This window comes from Apium graveolens, chromosome 6 (genome assembly GCF_009905375.1).
Source record: "Apium graveolens cultivar Ventura chromosome 6, ASM990537v1, whole genome shotgun sequence".
In the NCBI taxonomy this organism is placed as follows: domain Eukaryota; kingdom Viridiplantae; phylum Streptophyta; class Magnoliopsida; order Apiales; family Apiaceae; genus Apium; species Apium graveolens.
Genome location: NC_133652.1, coordinates 112,251,474 through 112,268,750, shown reverse-complemented (window position 1 = coordinate 112,268,750; position 17,277 = coordinate 112,251,474). Strand labels below are relative to the sequence as shown.

Sequence of the window (17,277 nt, the reverse complement as noted above, 5' to 3'; positions counted from 1 at the left end):
GTTTGGACCAGTTTAAGATGGTAATTATAGACATACAGATAACAGATACATGTATGCATTAAACAAAGGAAGAAAAGGAGTAAATTAAGTCCCCATGTGAAGGGCACATATAGCATGGGAATCTAACATATAATGCTGCATGTTTCTGCTTTCTTACATTACAGAAACCCCCCACTCTTTCCGGTTGATGACTGCATTTCATTTGCTTATCCCCCTCTGGGAAAACCGGCTAGTTGGTCCTTAGATTCCATCTTCTTAATCAGCATGTACTAATCTCTCCATTAAACTAATGACAACATGCATTTTTTTAAACTCTCTTAACATTTTCTTAACTAACTTAATGACAGCATGCATTATTAAAAGATGAAGACCAAGCTAACGACAAATGTGAGGCGCGCATTTGGATAATTCTCATCAATTTCGCATCCTGCCAACGAGGGATTGACTAATTAGCAGTTAAACATATTATTTATCAGATTAATCTCTACTTGATCATCTGACTTTTCTTGATTTAAGTTATTGACAGAACTGTTATCATGTCTAAATTAGACAGAACTCCAACTTCCAACGACATAGTTGATATGAATATTAGTTTTACTATTGGCATTGTATGTATTGCTTGACTTGCTGTAATTTTTTTAAGCACAACTAAGAGGCAGGCAGTGCTCAACATTTTTTTCCTTGATCCGCTACTAATCAAAGAACTACGAGCTCATATTTTATCATAAATATAAATATAATCAGGATTAAAAATTTTAAGCTCTGTAATATTATGACCCTTAAGTGGCAGATTCATGAATTTTCATTAGAGGAACATCGAGTAAATTTTGAAGAATAATTTTGCTGAGGCACTTTCGTATCTTGCCCTTGCTAGATCCTCCACCCAGCCGGCAGAGAACACATATACTGTGAACTATTAATAAGACGTGGATTATGCTTTACAATGATTAAATGAATTGATTAATTGATATCATACAAATGAGTTGGGGAATTGGCACGTCCAATATTGCAAGATAAGTTATATTTGGTGGACGATGTTGATGCGTGTGTTATAGATAAACATGCTACTATTATTATTGACAACGAGATTGTTGGATATTTAAATTAATCTAAACATATTCTAAATATTAAATAAAGTAGAGTCAGTCACGTAGAAATAGTCATGTGGTGTAGCATGGTTTTAGGAACATAATAACAGCTACTGAGACATAGTAGGAGTCTATCTTTGGTGGTTCCTGATTTGTAGAAACCACTTTCTATGTTTTTCATTTTAATTCTCTGTACGTTGTAGTTTTCTAATTAGAGCAATACGAGTACTATCCTCTCTTGAGTTATACATACAGGTGTGGGTTGTGTACTGATTACTAATACTTGGTATCAGAGCAAGACAATTCTGTGAGACAAATCAATCACGTGTTCAGATGGAACAACCGAGCAAGGTGAAGGAAAGCTCCTTCGGGCTGAGTTATCCTATGCTGACAAGGACCAACTACACAGTGTGGGCACTGAAAATGAAAGTATTCATGCAGGCACATGGTGTGTGGGATGCCATAGAACCTAAGGACCCTAAGGCGACCGTGGAAGAGAAGATGGATAAACGGGCTTTGGCCCTCGTTTACCAGGGAATGCCTGAGGACACTCTGTTGACACTCGCGGAAAAGAAAACCTCTAAGGAGGCCTGGGACGCAGTTAAAACAATGTCCCTCGGAGCTGAGAAGGTAAGAAAAGCCAAGGCACAGACACTTAAATGTGAATTTGAATCCTTGTGTATGAAGGAAACTGAGCAATTGGATGATTTCTACCTGAAATTGAATAATCTGGTAACCAATATTAGAGCCCTGGGAGAGACGCTGGCAGAAGAGTACGTCGTAAAAAAATTGCTCAGAGCAATTCCCCCCAAGTTCCTGCAAATTGCTTCAGCCCTTGAACAATTTGGGAATTTGGAGGAGATGTCGGTAGAGGAGGTTGTTGGTTCACTAAAGACGCATGAGGAGCGAATGAAAGGTGTAACAGAGGTGAGCCAAGGACAGCTTCTCTTGACTGAGGAAGAATGGAAGAGACGGGAGAGGGATGAAGGACAACTGTTGCTGACCCGGGACGAGTGGGTGAAGAGAAGCAACAAGGAGCGAGTCAGTGGTGACAATCGCTCAAGGGAATCAGTGCGTGGGGTGCGAGATAGAAGTAAAGTAAGGTGTTTTAACTGCCAAGGACATGGCCACTTTGCTGCAGAATGTCGAAAACCTCGCAAAGACAGGGACACTCAAAAGGAGGCAAATCTCTCCATGTCCCACGAGGATGAACCAACACTACTGATTGCTGAAATAGGTGAGACAAATGTCGAGTCTATGTTGTTGAAGGAGGATTCAATGACTCCAAAATTGAGATCAAACACAGAGGGACAAAGAGAATCACAAGTGTGGTATTTGGATAACGGGGCGAGTAATCATATGACTGGGCAACGCGGAAAATTCAAAGAATTGGATGAACGCGTGAGCGGAAAAGTGAAATTTGGAGATGGGTCAACCGTTGACATTCAAGGAAAGGGCACTGTTGCATTTAAATGTAAGAATGGGGAAGAAAGAGTCCTGACAGAGGTGTATTATATCCCAAACTTATGCAACAACATCATAAGTCTGGGACAGTTATCTGAAGCCGGGAACAAAGTGATTCTCGATGGTGAATATCTCTGGGTGCATGAAGCTAGCGGGAAACTGTTAATGAAGGTGAAGAGGACTGAAAATCGCTTGTACAAAATCAGCCTTGAGGAGAGTGGGTACTCATGTTTTATGAACAAGGTGGAAGAAGATACGTGGTTGTGGCACACCCGGCTGGGGCATGTAAACTTTCAAGCGTTGGAGATGATGTCAAGGGAAAAGATGGCATCTGGTCTTCCGCAATTGGTTCACCCAATAAAGAAGTGTGAAGGGTGCCTGATGACAAAGCAATCTCGAAAGCCGTTTCCTTCGCAGACCAAATCTGAATCGAGAGGACTACTGGAGATCATACATGCGGATATATGTGGCCCCATCTCGCCAATAACAACTGGAGGTAACCGCTATTTTCTATTGTTTGTTGATGATCTAAGTAGGAAAATGTGGGTGTATATGTTGAAAGAAAAAAACAATGCATTTGAGATGTTTAAGAAATTTAGAGCATTGGTGGAGAATGGAACTGAAAGAAGTATAAAAATTCTAAGAACAGATCGTGGTGGGGAATTTTGTTCGAAGGAGTTTACTGCGTACTGTGAAGCAGCTGGCATACAAAGACATTATACGGCGCCCTACACCCCACAGCAGAATGGGGTGGTGGAGCGTAGGAATCGAACAATAGGCGCCATGACAAGAAGCTTCTTAAAAGAGTCAAGACTACCAGCCTACATGTGGGGAGAAGCCGTACGCCATTCAATCTACGTGCTAAACCGTCTCCCAACACGCACGTTAAAAGGAAGGACACCATATGAAGCATGGTATGGGAAGAAACCGGACTTGACACACATAAAGGTGTTTGGCTGCATCGCGTATATGAAAATCCCAACAGTGCATGTGAAAAAATTAGATGATCGAAGTAAAATGGTGATTTACCTAGGCAAAGAACCAGGAACCAAGGGGAGTAGATTATACGACCCCAAGACAGGGAAATTACATGTTAGAAGGGATATAACTGTTCAAGAAAATCAGTTTTGGTCTAGGGAGCAGAACAGAGATACTGAACTGGTGCTCCCTGGGAATTATGTCGAAATGGGAAGTATGGGTGATGACATGGACGACACAGAGGTCGAGTCTGAGATAGCGACACCAGTCCAGTTATCTCCATCTCAGTCGTGTTCTGTCAATTCTGCAACAGCAACCGGAGAATCATCTGCCGGCACCACTGCAGAGACGTCATCGCTGTCTGGAAGAAGCACAGAAAGTGGACCTAAACGTTACAGGGCGTTGTCTGATATTTACAACGATACTGAAATGGTGGACCTAATTGATGAGTTAATGTTGCTTAAAATAGAAGGGCCATCGACATTTAAAGAAGCAGCAGGAGAATGAAAGTGGGAGGAAGCAATGAAGACAGAATTTGACACCATTGAGAAAAATGGCACCTGGACTCTTACTGAGTTGCTGCCTGGGCACAAACCTATTGGGCTGAAATGGGTATATAAAATAAAGAAAGATCCTGACGGCAACATAGTCAAGTACAAGGCTCGTCTAGTTGCAAAAGGATATGTTCAAAGGAAGGGGATAGATTATGACGAAGTATTTGCACCAGTGGCCAGACTTGATACTGTTCGATTACTGTTGGCATTATCAGCAAAGGAGGGGTGGAAAGTTCATCACCTTGATGTTAAGTCTGCGTTCCTAAACGGCAAACTTCATGAAGTAGTATATGTAACTCAACCGGAGGGCTTCGTTAAGGAGGGAGAAGAACATAAAGTGTATAAATTGATTAAAGCACTGTACGGTCTGCGTCAAGCACCAAGGGCGTGGAATGCTCGGTTAGACAAGTGCTTGAAGGAGCTGGGATTTAAAAGGTGTCTACATGAACAAGCAGTGTATACAAAGTCTTCAAGTGGAAGTGTGATCATAGTGGGTGTGTATGTAGACGACCTACTTGTGACAGGGTCAAATGAGCTTGAAATAGAGGAATTCAAATTGCAAATGAACAAGCAATTTGAAATGAGCAATCTGGGACTGCTGTCGTTTTATCTGGGTATAGAAGTAAGCCAAACGGGATTGCTTACAACACTGAAACAGTCAGCATATGCAAAGAAGTTACTGGACAGAGCTGGAATGGTAAGTTGTAACCCTTGTAAATCTCCAATGGAAAATAAGCTTCAACTTGATAAGGACGAAGGAGGGCAACTGGTTGAAGCAACAGAGTATAGATGCATCGTTGGAAGCCTGCGATATCTAACACACACATGTCCAGATATTACATATGCGGTGGGTGTGGTGAGTAGATTCATGGAAAAGCCAACCGTGAAGCACCAACAAGCTGTTAAACATATACTAAGATATGTGAAAGGCACTGTTAACTATGGTCTAGCATACGAGAATGAACAAAGCGTGAAAATATTGGTTGGGTTCTCAGATAGTGATCTGGCGGGCGATGTTGTTGACAGGAGGAGCACTGGAGGAATGTGTTTCTACTTGAATAAGAGTCTGATATCGTGGACATCGCAGAAACAGCGTGTGGTTGCACTATCGTCATGCGAGGCTGAATACATGGCGGTAACGTTGGCAGCTTGTCAAAGCATTTGGTTACGTGGGTTACTTGAGGAAATATCTGGACAGAAAATTGGACCTGTTATACTCCATGTTGACAACAAATCTGCAATCGAGTTGATGAAGAACCCAGTTCTGCATGGAAGAAGTAAACATATTGATGTGAGGTTTCACTTTATCCGTGAATGTATCGAGAGTGGAAAGCTCATAGTTAAGCATGTGGTTACTCTGGAGCAGCGAGCGGATATTTTAACGAAGGCACTGGGACGTGTTAAGTTCGAGGAGATGAGAGAAGCAATTGGTGTCAAAGACTTTACTGGAATGATGTGAACAAGTCTGAGGACATGTTTAGATTAGGGGGGAATGTGTTGGATATTTAAATTAATCTAAACATATTCTAAATATTAAATAAAGTAGAGTCAGTCACGTAGAAATAGTCATGTGGTGTAGCATGGTTTTAGGAACATAATAATAGCTACTGAGACATAGTAGGAGTCTATCTTTGGTGGTTCCTGATTTGTAGAAACCACTTTCTATGTTTTCCATTTTAATTCTCTGTACGTTGTAGTTTTCTAATTAGAGCAATACGAGTACTATCCTCTCTTGAGTTATACATACAGGTGTGGGTTGTGTACTGATTACTAATAGAGATTGGAACCATTAATTTATTTTAGATACCGAGGGATAAGAATGAATAGGCGTATAAATAAAGGATGATCAAGGAAAAGTACAAATGTTCCTCATGAAATCAAAAGTTGATTAACGTTTGTGTATGAAGTACTTAATAGTACAACCCTTAACTCTTCTGGTGTCTGGTTATGAACAATCTCCAGTTTATGTGGTCAGAATTGTTTAATCAAACACGAGATTGAGAGGTTATCCAGAAAATCATTTACAAAAGGTTATATCCAAAATTTGGTATTGGATCAATGCGGGTCAAATGTGTATTAATTGAGGTCAAACTCGGCGCTGTGTTCCAAAAGAGGTTTAAGATGCACCCAAATTTATAGGACGCGTCCAATTTGGTGAAGGTGTTCATCGAGTGATCATTTGGGCGCTCATGTAAGGCAGGACGCGCCCACTGTTCTTGGGAATGTTTATTAAGGATGCTTTTGTAAGAAAGCTTGAATGCGCATGATTAGAGCAAAACGCGCCCAGGGGTTTTTGGACGCGTCCACCATGGTGGAAGTATTTAGTAAATGTGGTCCTTTTGTTAATAAAGGTTGGAGCACGCGCCTAGAGGTAGAGGACGCGTCCTGTCTCTATGGAATGTTATGAGAAGTAGTTGTTGGAAGAACAATACAGGTTTCATGAAGGTAAGGACGCGCCCAATGTCCTAGGACGCGTCCTATGTGTGGTAAATGCATTATCAAGAGTGACCTCAGGACAAAGGATGCATGGAAAGGGGCACAGAGATTATTTTTTGCTAACATATTTGTTGCAGGTACTATTTGAAGAATTCTCTCCTTGAGACGGTCAAGGAGGGGGATGTCCGTGAAAATCTTGAAGGCCTCCAGGGGTATATTTTATCAAAGACGATGAGAATGTGAACTCCCAACCCAAAAATGAATAGTTTCGTTTTTATAATTTTCTAGTTGTTTTGATGATTGATGGCCTCTTCCTGTATTCAACGGGTGTCCTCGTTGGGGATGCGGGGTTAACTTTGGTGCGTGCTTTGGAAACTCTGTTATTGTATTCAACGGGTGTCCTCGTTGGAGAACTTTGGAGTCATCCTGCACTTTGCACCCAAGAGTTTGGGATTACCTGTCCTGTTATCTGGTGTGTTATCCTCATCCTGGGGATAGGGACGCGTCCGGCATTTGGGGTGAATCGTGGCTATACCTGCGTCTGTAAATCAAAGGAGATAGCTGTAGCGGAATGTTATCCTTGCGCAGGGAGATGCACTGTCCGTGAAGTCCTACAATTATGGACGAGCCTTGGGCCTTTGCGGTTGGGCCTCATAGTTGGACATTCCTAAAGCTAGCGGAAGACGGATTCTGTATGTGCTTCTACCGGGCCTAGGAATAAGAAGTCTAAGCCCATTAGATTTCTTGTTCCACACGAACTACGTCAGACTTGACCCCAATATAAAGGGTACGTAGGCACATTGAGAGGGGTAAGAAGTTGAGAGCTGATAAATAAGCCACCACTTACTCTGATCAATCTCAGCCTAAAAACAACCACAAACCACCACACACAACTTGATTTTCCGGCGAAGAACCACCGTCATAGATCTTAATTCTGGAGAGAAACCTCAATCTTTGTTGTTACCAGATTCCTCCGTCAACAAATTGGCGCTAGAAGGAGGGGTGTTGATTAAGATCGTAATCTTGGGAGGAAAAGATGTCTTACAATCATGATGGAAGTTCTTATGATGGAAGTGATAGCAGATTTGAAGGAGAAGGTGAGGGATGCTACACTCGCCATAAACCCTACGTGCCCAGAAACATGGCAGATCCACCAAGAGCTCCGGATGTGGGAGGAACACCTCCGGTTCTCATCAGCAACGCTGATATCTTGGAGCCATTGTACCGCATGGGGGATACTCTTAACAGTTTTCACTCAAGGCTGAATACGGTGGAGCGTCGAAGGACGAGGAGAGGTCGTCGTTTACCTGTCGCGGCCATGCCGTGGGGAAGACACCCGTAGTTGAAAGAGATGCCCAGGCCAGTGGAGAAAACCCGTGAATCACTCCGCGGTGCTTGGAATATTATAATGATGTAGAACCTATTGTGGAGCTTGTCGATGAGGACACTAACGGTAGGGAGAGGCCTCGTCTTGGCAACCAGGTTGTGCCACACCCACACAGGTCTTGGCATACGATGGACGAGTGTCGTCGTGTGGAAAACATTCAGAATCAAGATGAGGAAAGAGGGGATTTTTCGACCTTAAAGAGAAGGCTTGGCATAAGGTTGGAAGACGACGATTTGAGAATGCTGCTGGTAGAATGACAAAAGGAAGGAAACGCTGGAGAAGCGAGGCCCCATGATACAACGCGTAACCCCCCTACATACCAAAGGGATGATAGGGTGCGACACCGCAAGCACGAGCGTGCCCCTCCGCGAGAAAGGTTTGGGAATTATGGCCGAGTCTATCAAAGGAATGAACGAGGAAGGATGGGATTCCAACATGGAAGGGCACCCTACAATGGAAGGAGAGATGGCACGCCCTCCACTAAAGAATCTCCTGCCGTTGTTTCTGTAGCTTCCCACAGTGCTACAGGCAATGGGTTCAGGACGCGTCCTCATGACCGGGACGACGTGCAAATTCAAGAAAGATTGCAAAACAATGATGAAATACCGAGGCACGGCCAGGAAGAACCTCGTGCACAGGGGAATGTTCGAAATCAAGATGGAAACATACTACAACCGCAGCCTCAGAGCGAGGGGTGGCAAGATCCACCGGTACACCCGGGGGTAACCAAGGGGAATGACAACAAGTTGCGAGGCAACCTCAATAACACAACGTTCAAACCATTTCTGGAGTAGGGACGTTTAATGTGAATGATCTTAAGAGATTGTTCAACCATCTTGAAGGAGGTAGGGTAACATCGACTGCGCAAGCTCCATCCCCTTTTGCTGCTATTGTGAGGGAAGCGCAGCTGCCTGCAGGATACAGGAACACAACTAATGACTTGTGTTTTCATGGGAACTTCGACCCCGTAGAGTTCCTGGGGCATTTCAATATTGGGATGGATGTGTATCAGGTGCCTGACTTGGCACGATACCGTCTCCTGACGTCTACCTTCTAGGAAGGCGCTCAACAATGGTTCCAAAAACTTGGTCCAGAGGTGATCACATCTTGGGAACAGATGAAAACTTTGTTTCTAACTCAATTCCAGGCTGCAGTAAAGTATACACCACCGGTTACCACGCTGGCCAGCGTGAAACAGAAAGAAGGGGAAAGCTTGACTTCATACTTTAAGAGGTTCAATGCAGAGTCTACCTTGGTGAGGGGCGCGACTGATGAGATACTGAAAATACTCCTTATAGCTGGTCTGCGCGTGGGAATAGATTTCTGGAAGCACTTGCAAGGAAAGGACCCTTTGTCATTAGCTAATGTACTTGCGCAGGAAGAGTCCTTCAAAGCAATTGAACAATCACTCGCCGAAATAAAGAAAAATGATAATACCCATAACTCCAAGGGGCGAGCTAAGAGAAGAGATATATCTGCGAGCCCAGATTACCAGCGGAGTGCCCGAAGCCCTAATAGGGTGAATACTGTGAACACGCGGAGGGAATGAAGTCCACCGTCGAACTATAAAAGGAGGGTAAGCAATTACACCCCACTGGCAGCATCCATTGATCATATCTTCGAGGTGAATAAGGACAAAGGAATTTTCAAGAAAGCAGACCATTTGACTTCATGGCAAAGCAGAGACAAGAAAAAGTATTGTGATTACCATGAGTCCATCGGTCATGACACCCACGAGTTTCGTCACCTAAAAGATGAAATTGAAGAATTGATCAAGGCTGGATACCTGGGAGAATAGATTGACAAGGTAAAACGACGTAGGTTAAGTGATGACAAGGGGAAGATGAAAGGCAGCCCCCGCGGGCGGAAGACGCCGAAAAGACAGCGGAGGTTAAGTTCCAAAGAGCTGGAAGTATCAGGGCAATTTTTGGGGGACACCCCTTTGTCGGTGATAGTAATCGGGCATTGGAAAGAAATGCAAGAGAAGCACGATACCCGTCGCTCACCAACATTCACAGCCTGGAAGACAGACCTCCAAAAATATTCAAAGGGGAATTTGCTGATATCACATTCAGGGAAAAAGAGTCAAGGTGGGTGCACCATCCCCATAAAGATACGCTAGTGATTACTATACTTATTGGGGAAATGAACGTGCATCGATTTTTCTTGGAAAACGTGAGCTCTGATAACATCCTGTATTACAGCACGGATAAAAAATTGGGTTTCCCGGATAGCGACATGTATTTCAAAGATGCACACGTCTATGGCTTTACTGGTGAAGTAGTGAGAGTTATGGGGTCGGTTAGACTTCCTGTTACACTTGGAGAAGGAGCTCTGTCTGTCACTTAAATGATAGACTTCAAGGTGCTGGATCAGGACTCTGCGCACAATGTGCTGATGGGCAGACCTTGGTTACGAGCGTTCAGGGTGATAACCTCAATACACCACTTGATGATAAAATTCCCAACACCTAACGGAGTGGGCAGTCTCAGAGGGTCGCAATACGGGTCACGCGACTGCTATCACAAGGCTGCTGAAGAATTTCGTAGGAGAAGATATGAGGGAAAAGGCCTTCCATTTGAGGGTGCAGAGGACATTTAGATAAAACCAAGTGGAGAGGTTCATGCCCATTATTTTCTGGAAGGACCAGAGGAAGAAGAAACTCATACTACCGGGACCCCATTTTTGACGTTGGGGAATGTTTCGAGGATCCGTAGTGTGGAAGAAGTTGTGGTGAACCATACAAAAGGGATCATGCAAAAGGAGGTTAACGGAGAAAAGTTGGAAGGAAGAAGTGAGATTTTATAAATCTCGAAAATAGTCTCACGGTAGATACTCCCGAAAAAGAGAACACGCCCTTGAGGAGTGAAAATGGATCTGAGGTTGATGCTCCTCAAAACGAGAACGCGCCCTCCACACCTGCATTGCACAAAGCCATGCCTTTCCCTGAGGTAGATGCTCCCGCATATGGGGACGCGCCCTCGGATGCAAGAATAGAGGTCGAGGACCCACAAAACTTTGATTTTGATTTGGATCCCAGGATCCCTATGCCTGCCAAAAAAATGGGGCCGGCCGAAGACACAATATCTGTTCCGGTCGACAAAGATGACCCAAACAAGGTTTTGAAGGTGGGATCTCAGCTAAGTGATGGAATACGGGAAAGATTTACCCGTTTCTTGATTACAAAACTCGATGTCTTCGCATGGAGTCATTCAGACATGGTGGGAATCGACCAAAGGATAATGTGTCATCATTTGAACATCTTCCTTAATTGCACGGGCATACGACAAAAGCGTCGCCCGGTGATTGGGGAAAGGGCAATAGCATTAAAAGAATAGGTAGACCGACTGTTGGAAGTGGGGTTGATCAAAGAATCCTTCTACCCCGAGTGGCTCGCAAATCCAGTGCTTGTAAAAAAACCAAACGACAAGTGGAAGACGTGTGTAGATTTCACAGATCTCAATAAGGCTTGCCCAAAGGATAGTTTTCCGCTCCCACGAATTGTTCAGTTGGTTGACGCGACGGCGGGTCATGCCTTGCTAAGTTTTATGGATGTATACTCTGGTTACAATCAAATCCCTATATACGGCCCCAATCAGGAGCATACATCCTTCATTACTGATAGGGGGTTATATTGCTACATAGGGATGCCATTTGGATTGATCAATGTTGGCGCGACCTATCAGCGGTTGGTGAACATGATATTCAAAAACCAGATTGGGAGAACCATGGAGGTATATGTGGATGATATGTTGGTAAAATCCAAGGAGGTGAATGACCATATCGAGCACTTGATGGAAATGTTTGACATTCTAAGGAGGTTCTGCATGAAGTTGAATCCAAAAAAGTGTGTGTTCGGCATGGAGTCGGGCAAGTTTCTTGGGTTCATTGTCAACCATAGGGGAATTGAGGCCAACCCCACAAAGATCAAAGCAATGCTGGATATGAAATCACCCACCAATGTGAAACAAGTGCAAAACTTAACTCGGAGGATCTCCGCGCTGAATTGATTTGTTTCCAAATCGTCCGACAGATGCAAGAAATTCTTTATGGCAATTAAGTTAGCAGGGAAAGACTTCGTATGGACACCCGAGTGTGAGGAGGCTTTTAGGAAAATCAAGGAACAACTGGGAAACCCTACCATGTTGTCAAACTGCTAGATGGAGAATCTCTAATACTGTACCTTGCAGTTTCTGAGTATTCAATCAGCATTGTGCTGGTAAGAGAAGAGGACGGGCAACAATCACCAGTGTATTACGTGAGTAAGCGATTGCATGATGCTGAAACTCGCTACACAAGCATGGAGAAGCTTGTTTACGCCTTGATCCTTGCATCCCGGAAGTTACGACTATACTTCCAGGCCCATAGAATTGAAGTCCGTACAACATATCCGCTGTGTCAAGTCCTTCACAAGCCAGAATCATCGGGGAGAATGTTGAAATGGGCTGTGGAGTTGGGTCAGTTTGACTTGGAATACATGCCCCGTATAGCAATTAAAGGACAAGCCTTAGCCTATTTTCTGTTGGAATTTGAATTTGCGGTTGATGATAGGGCTTTGGTAGTGCTACATCCCCCTCATACTGAAGAATTTTTAGAGGAGTTCCCACATTCCTGGTGGATCTTGCATGTAGATGGGGCAGTTAACAATGGAGGAGCGGGTGCGGGCATAGTACTCGTGTCTCCGGAAGGCCATTACCTGATGAGTGCAATTCACTTCAAATTTTATGTAACGAATAATGATGCGGAATATGAGGCATTGGTCAATGGCCTGAAGATTGCTTTGGAAATGGGGGTGCGGAACTTAATTGCAAAAAGCGACTCGGAGTTGGTGGTGAATCAGGTGAATGTGGGGTTTCAAGCTCGAGGACCGCGGAAGGAATTATACTTAAGGTGCACGCAGCGCCTGATTGGAAGGTTCAAAGAGGTTTGTCTGGAATGCGTACTGCGGGAGAAGAATAGTAACGCGGATGCCCTGGCAAAAATGGGATCCCAGCAGGAGGCTGTGTTGTTGGGATCTACACCTTTAGAAATCCAGGAAATTCCTAGTATCCTGGAGGTAGAGGCAATGCAAGTGGATGAGGCTCCCAAGGAAACATGGATGACGCCCATTCTTGTCTACATTCATAAGGGAGCACTCCCCGAGGATAAGTTCAAGGCTCGTCGACTCCGCTACCAGGCTGCAAGGTATGTGGTGTACGATGAAGTTCTGTATAAGAGAGGCTTCAATCAACAACTGCTCAGATGTGTTGATGAAGAAGAAGGAAATTATATCCTAAGAGAGGTGCATGAAGGAATTTGTGGTAATCACTTGGGGGGTAACTCGTTGGCGATGAAAGTTTTACGCCAAGGATACTATTGGCCTACGATGAAAGAAGATGCTGCGAATTTTGTCAGAACATGCGATCACGGCCAACGCTTTGCAAACTATTCGTCTATGCCGGCAACGCTCCTAACACCTATGGTGAGCCCCTGGCCATTTTTCATGTGGGGAATAGATCTTCTTGAAGAATTTCCCAAGGCTAAAGGGGATGTCAAGTATGTAGTGGTCGCGGTTGATTACTTTACTAAGTGGGCAGAAGCTATGCCATTGGAGACTATCACAGCAAAGAAAATCAGAGATTTTTTCTTCAACTCTATTGTTTGCAGGTTTGGTATTCCTTACAAAGTTGTCTCTAACAACGGTAAGCAGTTCGATAGCAAGGAGTTGCGGCAATTATGTGAGGATCTGAAAATTAAGAAGGAGTTTGCAGCGGTCTATCATCCTCAAAGCAATGGACAGATAGAGGCCGTGAATAAGATAATAAAGCATACCCCTCAAGACTAAACTAGAAGATCGGAAAGGGAATTGGCCCGAATAACTCCTAAAAGTGATGTGGTCCTACAACACTACTCCATGATCTACTACGGGAGAAACTCCATTTATGCTGACTTACGGCTATGAGGCTATGGTCCCTGTGGAAGTTGGTTCAGGGTCGCTTCATAGAGATCATTACATGGAGGAAGATGCAGAGGTTAATCAAAGGCTTCATTTGGATGTTTTGGAAGAAACAAGGGAAAATTCTCAGCTGAGGCTTACGACATATCAACAGCGTGCTGCAAGGTATTACAACAAGAAGGTAAAGGGACATCTGTTGAAGGTAAGGGATTTGGTGCTTAGGAAGGTGATGCCAAACACTAAGAATCCCCAGCATGGAGTGTTTGGAGCTAATTGGGAAGGACCATACAAGATAAAAGCAATCTTGTGGAAAGGGACTTATCACCTTGAGGATATGGAAGGAAAGCTGATTCCGCGAGCGTGAAATGCGGAACATCTCCGAAAGTATTATCAGTAAGGCACGACTTTGGCCCCTTACATATCTTTGTTATTATATACTTAGGGTTGTGCCCAGATTATAGGCTAGAAGCAATAAAATTCCTCCTAGCCTAGGGGGTAGTGCATGTGCTAACCTTAGAACTAGTTGAAGGATCATTTTTTCGAATAAATTCCCCACAGAGTATAGTAGCCGTGGGACTGGTGCACTTTTGATACCAAAGCGCATTATTAATAAAACTTAAAATTTTCCAAAGGCTATTTACTTGTTGATATGCTTGGTTGTATGACGCGTCCTAACCACAGGACGCGCCCTGAGGAGTAGTTCTATACATATATTTGTGGAAGCAATGGTTGGTAAAGGGAACAATAGAACTCAAGTGAAAATAGAACTAAGACGCGCCATGGGACTAAGGACGCGCCCAAGAACTCTTGGTTGATGCTTCTTTAATTTTAGGTTTCTTTAATTTGTGTCCCACAATTGGAAAATAAGGGCATGTCCTTTTAAGGACGCGTCCAGCCTGATATGTTAAAATTTTTATCTAAAAAAGTAAAGTGTAGACGTGTCAAGACGGTAGGACGCGCCCCTCATTTATCGCGCCTAACCTAAAAAAATAAAAGTATAGCATGATATCATGATTGGGAAGAATATACTATCCAAACAATTCAAGACAAGTCTAAGTAAATCGAGACGCGTCCAAATAACGAGGACGCGCCCTTTAAGGACATCTGCTTAGCTTGTGATAATAAAGGAAATAACAACAAGATTTAAAAGATGACGCGTCCTCAGCATAGGACGCGCCCACATTTATGACAAAAAAAGATTAAGAAAGTGAAAGGATGCACATGGAGGTAATTAAGAAAGGGAAAGCCTTATGAAAAGTACAAGCAAATAAAATCCAGGAAACAACAGGTTATAAGTTTACAACTTACAAGGCTTAATAAGGGCCTGCACCCTTAGGATAGTTCAGAATAAATTCACAAACAAGAATGAAAACGCGTCCTAGGTAGGGGGCACGTCCTGAGACTTGTCCTGGTTATTTGGTGGATGAGGCTGAATATTAAGTGGAGAAGGTGCAGGGGACGCGTCATCCTCTTCCAGACCAAGGAGGATCCTTTTATTTTTAATGGAATCTGCAGCCCTGATTCTGAAATCATTCACCCATTTTTGGGTGTCTTCATCGAACTTAGAAAAAGTGTATTCTGGGTCATTGGCTATGAACCCAGAACACCACTCTTCAAAACCGGCTGCAAAACCATTTTGATGCATTAATTTCTTTTCTTCTTTCCAGCCATGCGGTCTGGCATCATTCAGAGTGTCAAGCTCCAGCTGCATAGTGGAATTCAGAGCGATTACATCCTCCATGGCCTTCTCTACAGAGGTGACATTGCCTTTCAGCATCGTCTTCTCACCCTCAAGACGCATCCTGTCCTCCTGCAACCGCTTGATCTTAGCATCTTTCTCCTGGATGAGCAAAGCAGTATTCTTTTCCAGAACCTTGATCTTGTCTTCAGCCTGACTTTTAGCAGTATCAGTGACAGTAAGACGCGCCCTGAGCCTAGCAGCCATGTTGGCACTTTGCCTAGCATGCAGATGGAGCTCGGCTGGGGCTCTCACCATGGCTTGCTTTGTTTGCTCTTCTATCTTGAAAGCCTAGCCTCGAACTTCATCTTCAGAGAAGACACCAGATGAGGACGTGCCCAGATATCTGTGAATGAAGAATTGATCGTCTGACAATGTTTTCTGACACTTGGATGGCACGTCATCCTTAGTAGGGATGTTCAATACTGTAGTTTTAACGATTTTTGGTGGAGGGGTAAGAGTCACAAAAGGAGTAGGATTCTGAGCCTTTGTATCAGACTTCGCAGGGGCCTGCTTCATGGCTCTTAATTTTTTGGTGGCCCCAATAGCGAATCCTTTTGGAAGAGAAGTCATATCTCTGATAAAAAACATGGTAAGAAATATTAGTCATGGACGCGCCAAGTTAATAAGACGCGTGCTAGAGAATATGACAACAATAATGAAATGATAAAGTGCGCATAATGGTGTTATATAAAAAGGAAGACCAGGACGCGTCCTAATAGTTAGACGCGCCATGAGCAAAGTATACAGAATTGTCAATGCATGTGTATATGTCATGTAAGATGCATATAAAGGCATAAAGATACATGCATATATGTCAAACAAGGCGGCGGTGATGCGTCCTAACAATATGACACGTCCTATTTAGAGGATACATCAACTATAACATGGACTATGAAGAAAGTATAACTGACAAACTAATAACATCAGTCCCAAATATAATAAGACGACGCGCTCTAGGACTAAGGTGCGTCCAAAGCCAAAAACAAGGATGTGGGAAACGTCTGCATATCAGATCAAGTTAAAGTTATGCATGTAAAAGAAAGGGCAAACATATGCATGATGCGTCATAGACATATGACGCGTCCTAAGAATTTCGGTAAGTTGGTACTTCAAAATGAGAAGCTAATTCTGTAGCTTTGGACGCGTCCAAATACAGATGACGCGTCCTCTCTCATATATACTTACCTCGTTCTAAGTCAAATTGCTTACTAATGTCAATCTCAACCACTTCTGCGGCACTAAGGCCCCTGGCTTTTCCTGAGGCTGTGAAAACAGGTTTGCCATTATGAAACTCGCGGAATTTGCAGACAGAACCAACCCAGGCAGACAGCGTGCCCACTAGTTTGAGGTTGTCTTCCGTGATCATATGCTTGAGATTAAAATGTTCCTCAGCATATTTTAAGACTTTCTCTGCCCTCTTCTTCTTTTTTCCTTTTAGTTCTCTTTGGGTTCTTTTGTCTAAAAGAAAAGAAAAGGAAAGTAAGTAATACGACGATGTGTGAAAAAAGAAGAGGATGCGTCATGAGTATAGGACGCGTCCATACGGTGAAACTTACTTGGCTCAAGGTTAAAACGAATACGGGCTCGTTTTACATCAAAAATGTATAAGAACAACTCCTTCCACTCTCGTTCATGGCTGATCTTCCCCTCGTTGAATCATTTATTATTCAGCCATTTGTTGACTACAAGGAAAT

At 43.5% G+C, this 17,277-nt stretch overlaps 1 protein-coding gene across 1 annotated transcript; it reads left to right on the top strand.

Moving 5' to 3' along the window:
- The first annotated feature begins 13,852 nt into the window (after window positions 1–13,852).
- LOC141665392 (uncharacterized) lies at window positions 13,853–14,206 on the top strand. The gene has a single exon (XM_074471380.1). It carries the CDS (start codon window positions 13,853–13,855, stop codon window positions 14,204–14,206), a length of 354 nt encoding a protein of 117 aa, XP_074327481.1.
- Window positions 14,207–17,277: the final 3,071 nt, after the last annotated feature.

What these genes read in the sequence shown, in the direction of transcription:
- LOC141665392 (XM_074471380.1), top strand. Translation starts at nt 13,853, where the DNA reads ATGGTCCCTGTGGAAGTTGGTTCAGGGTCGCTTCATAGAGATCATTAC.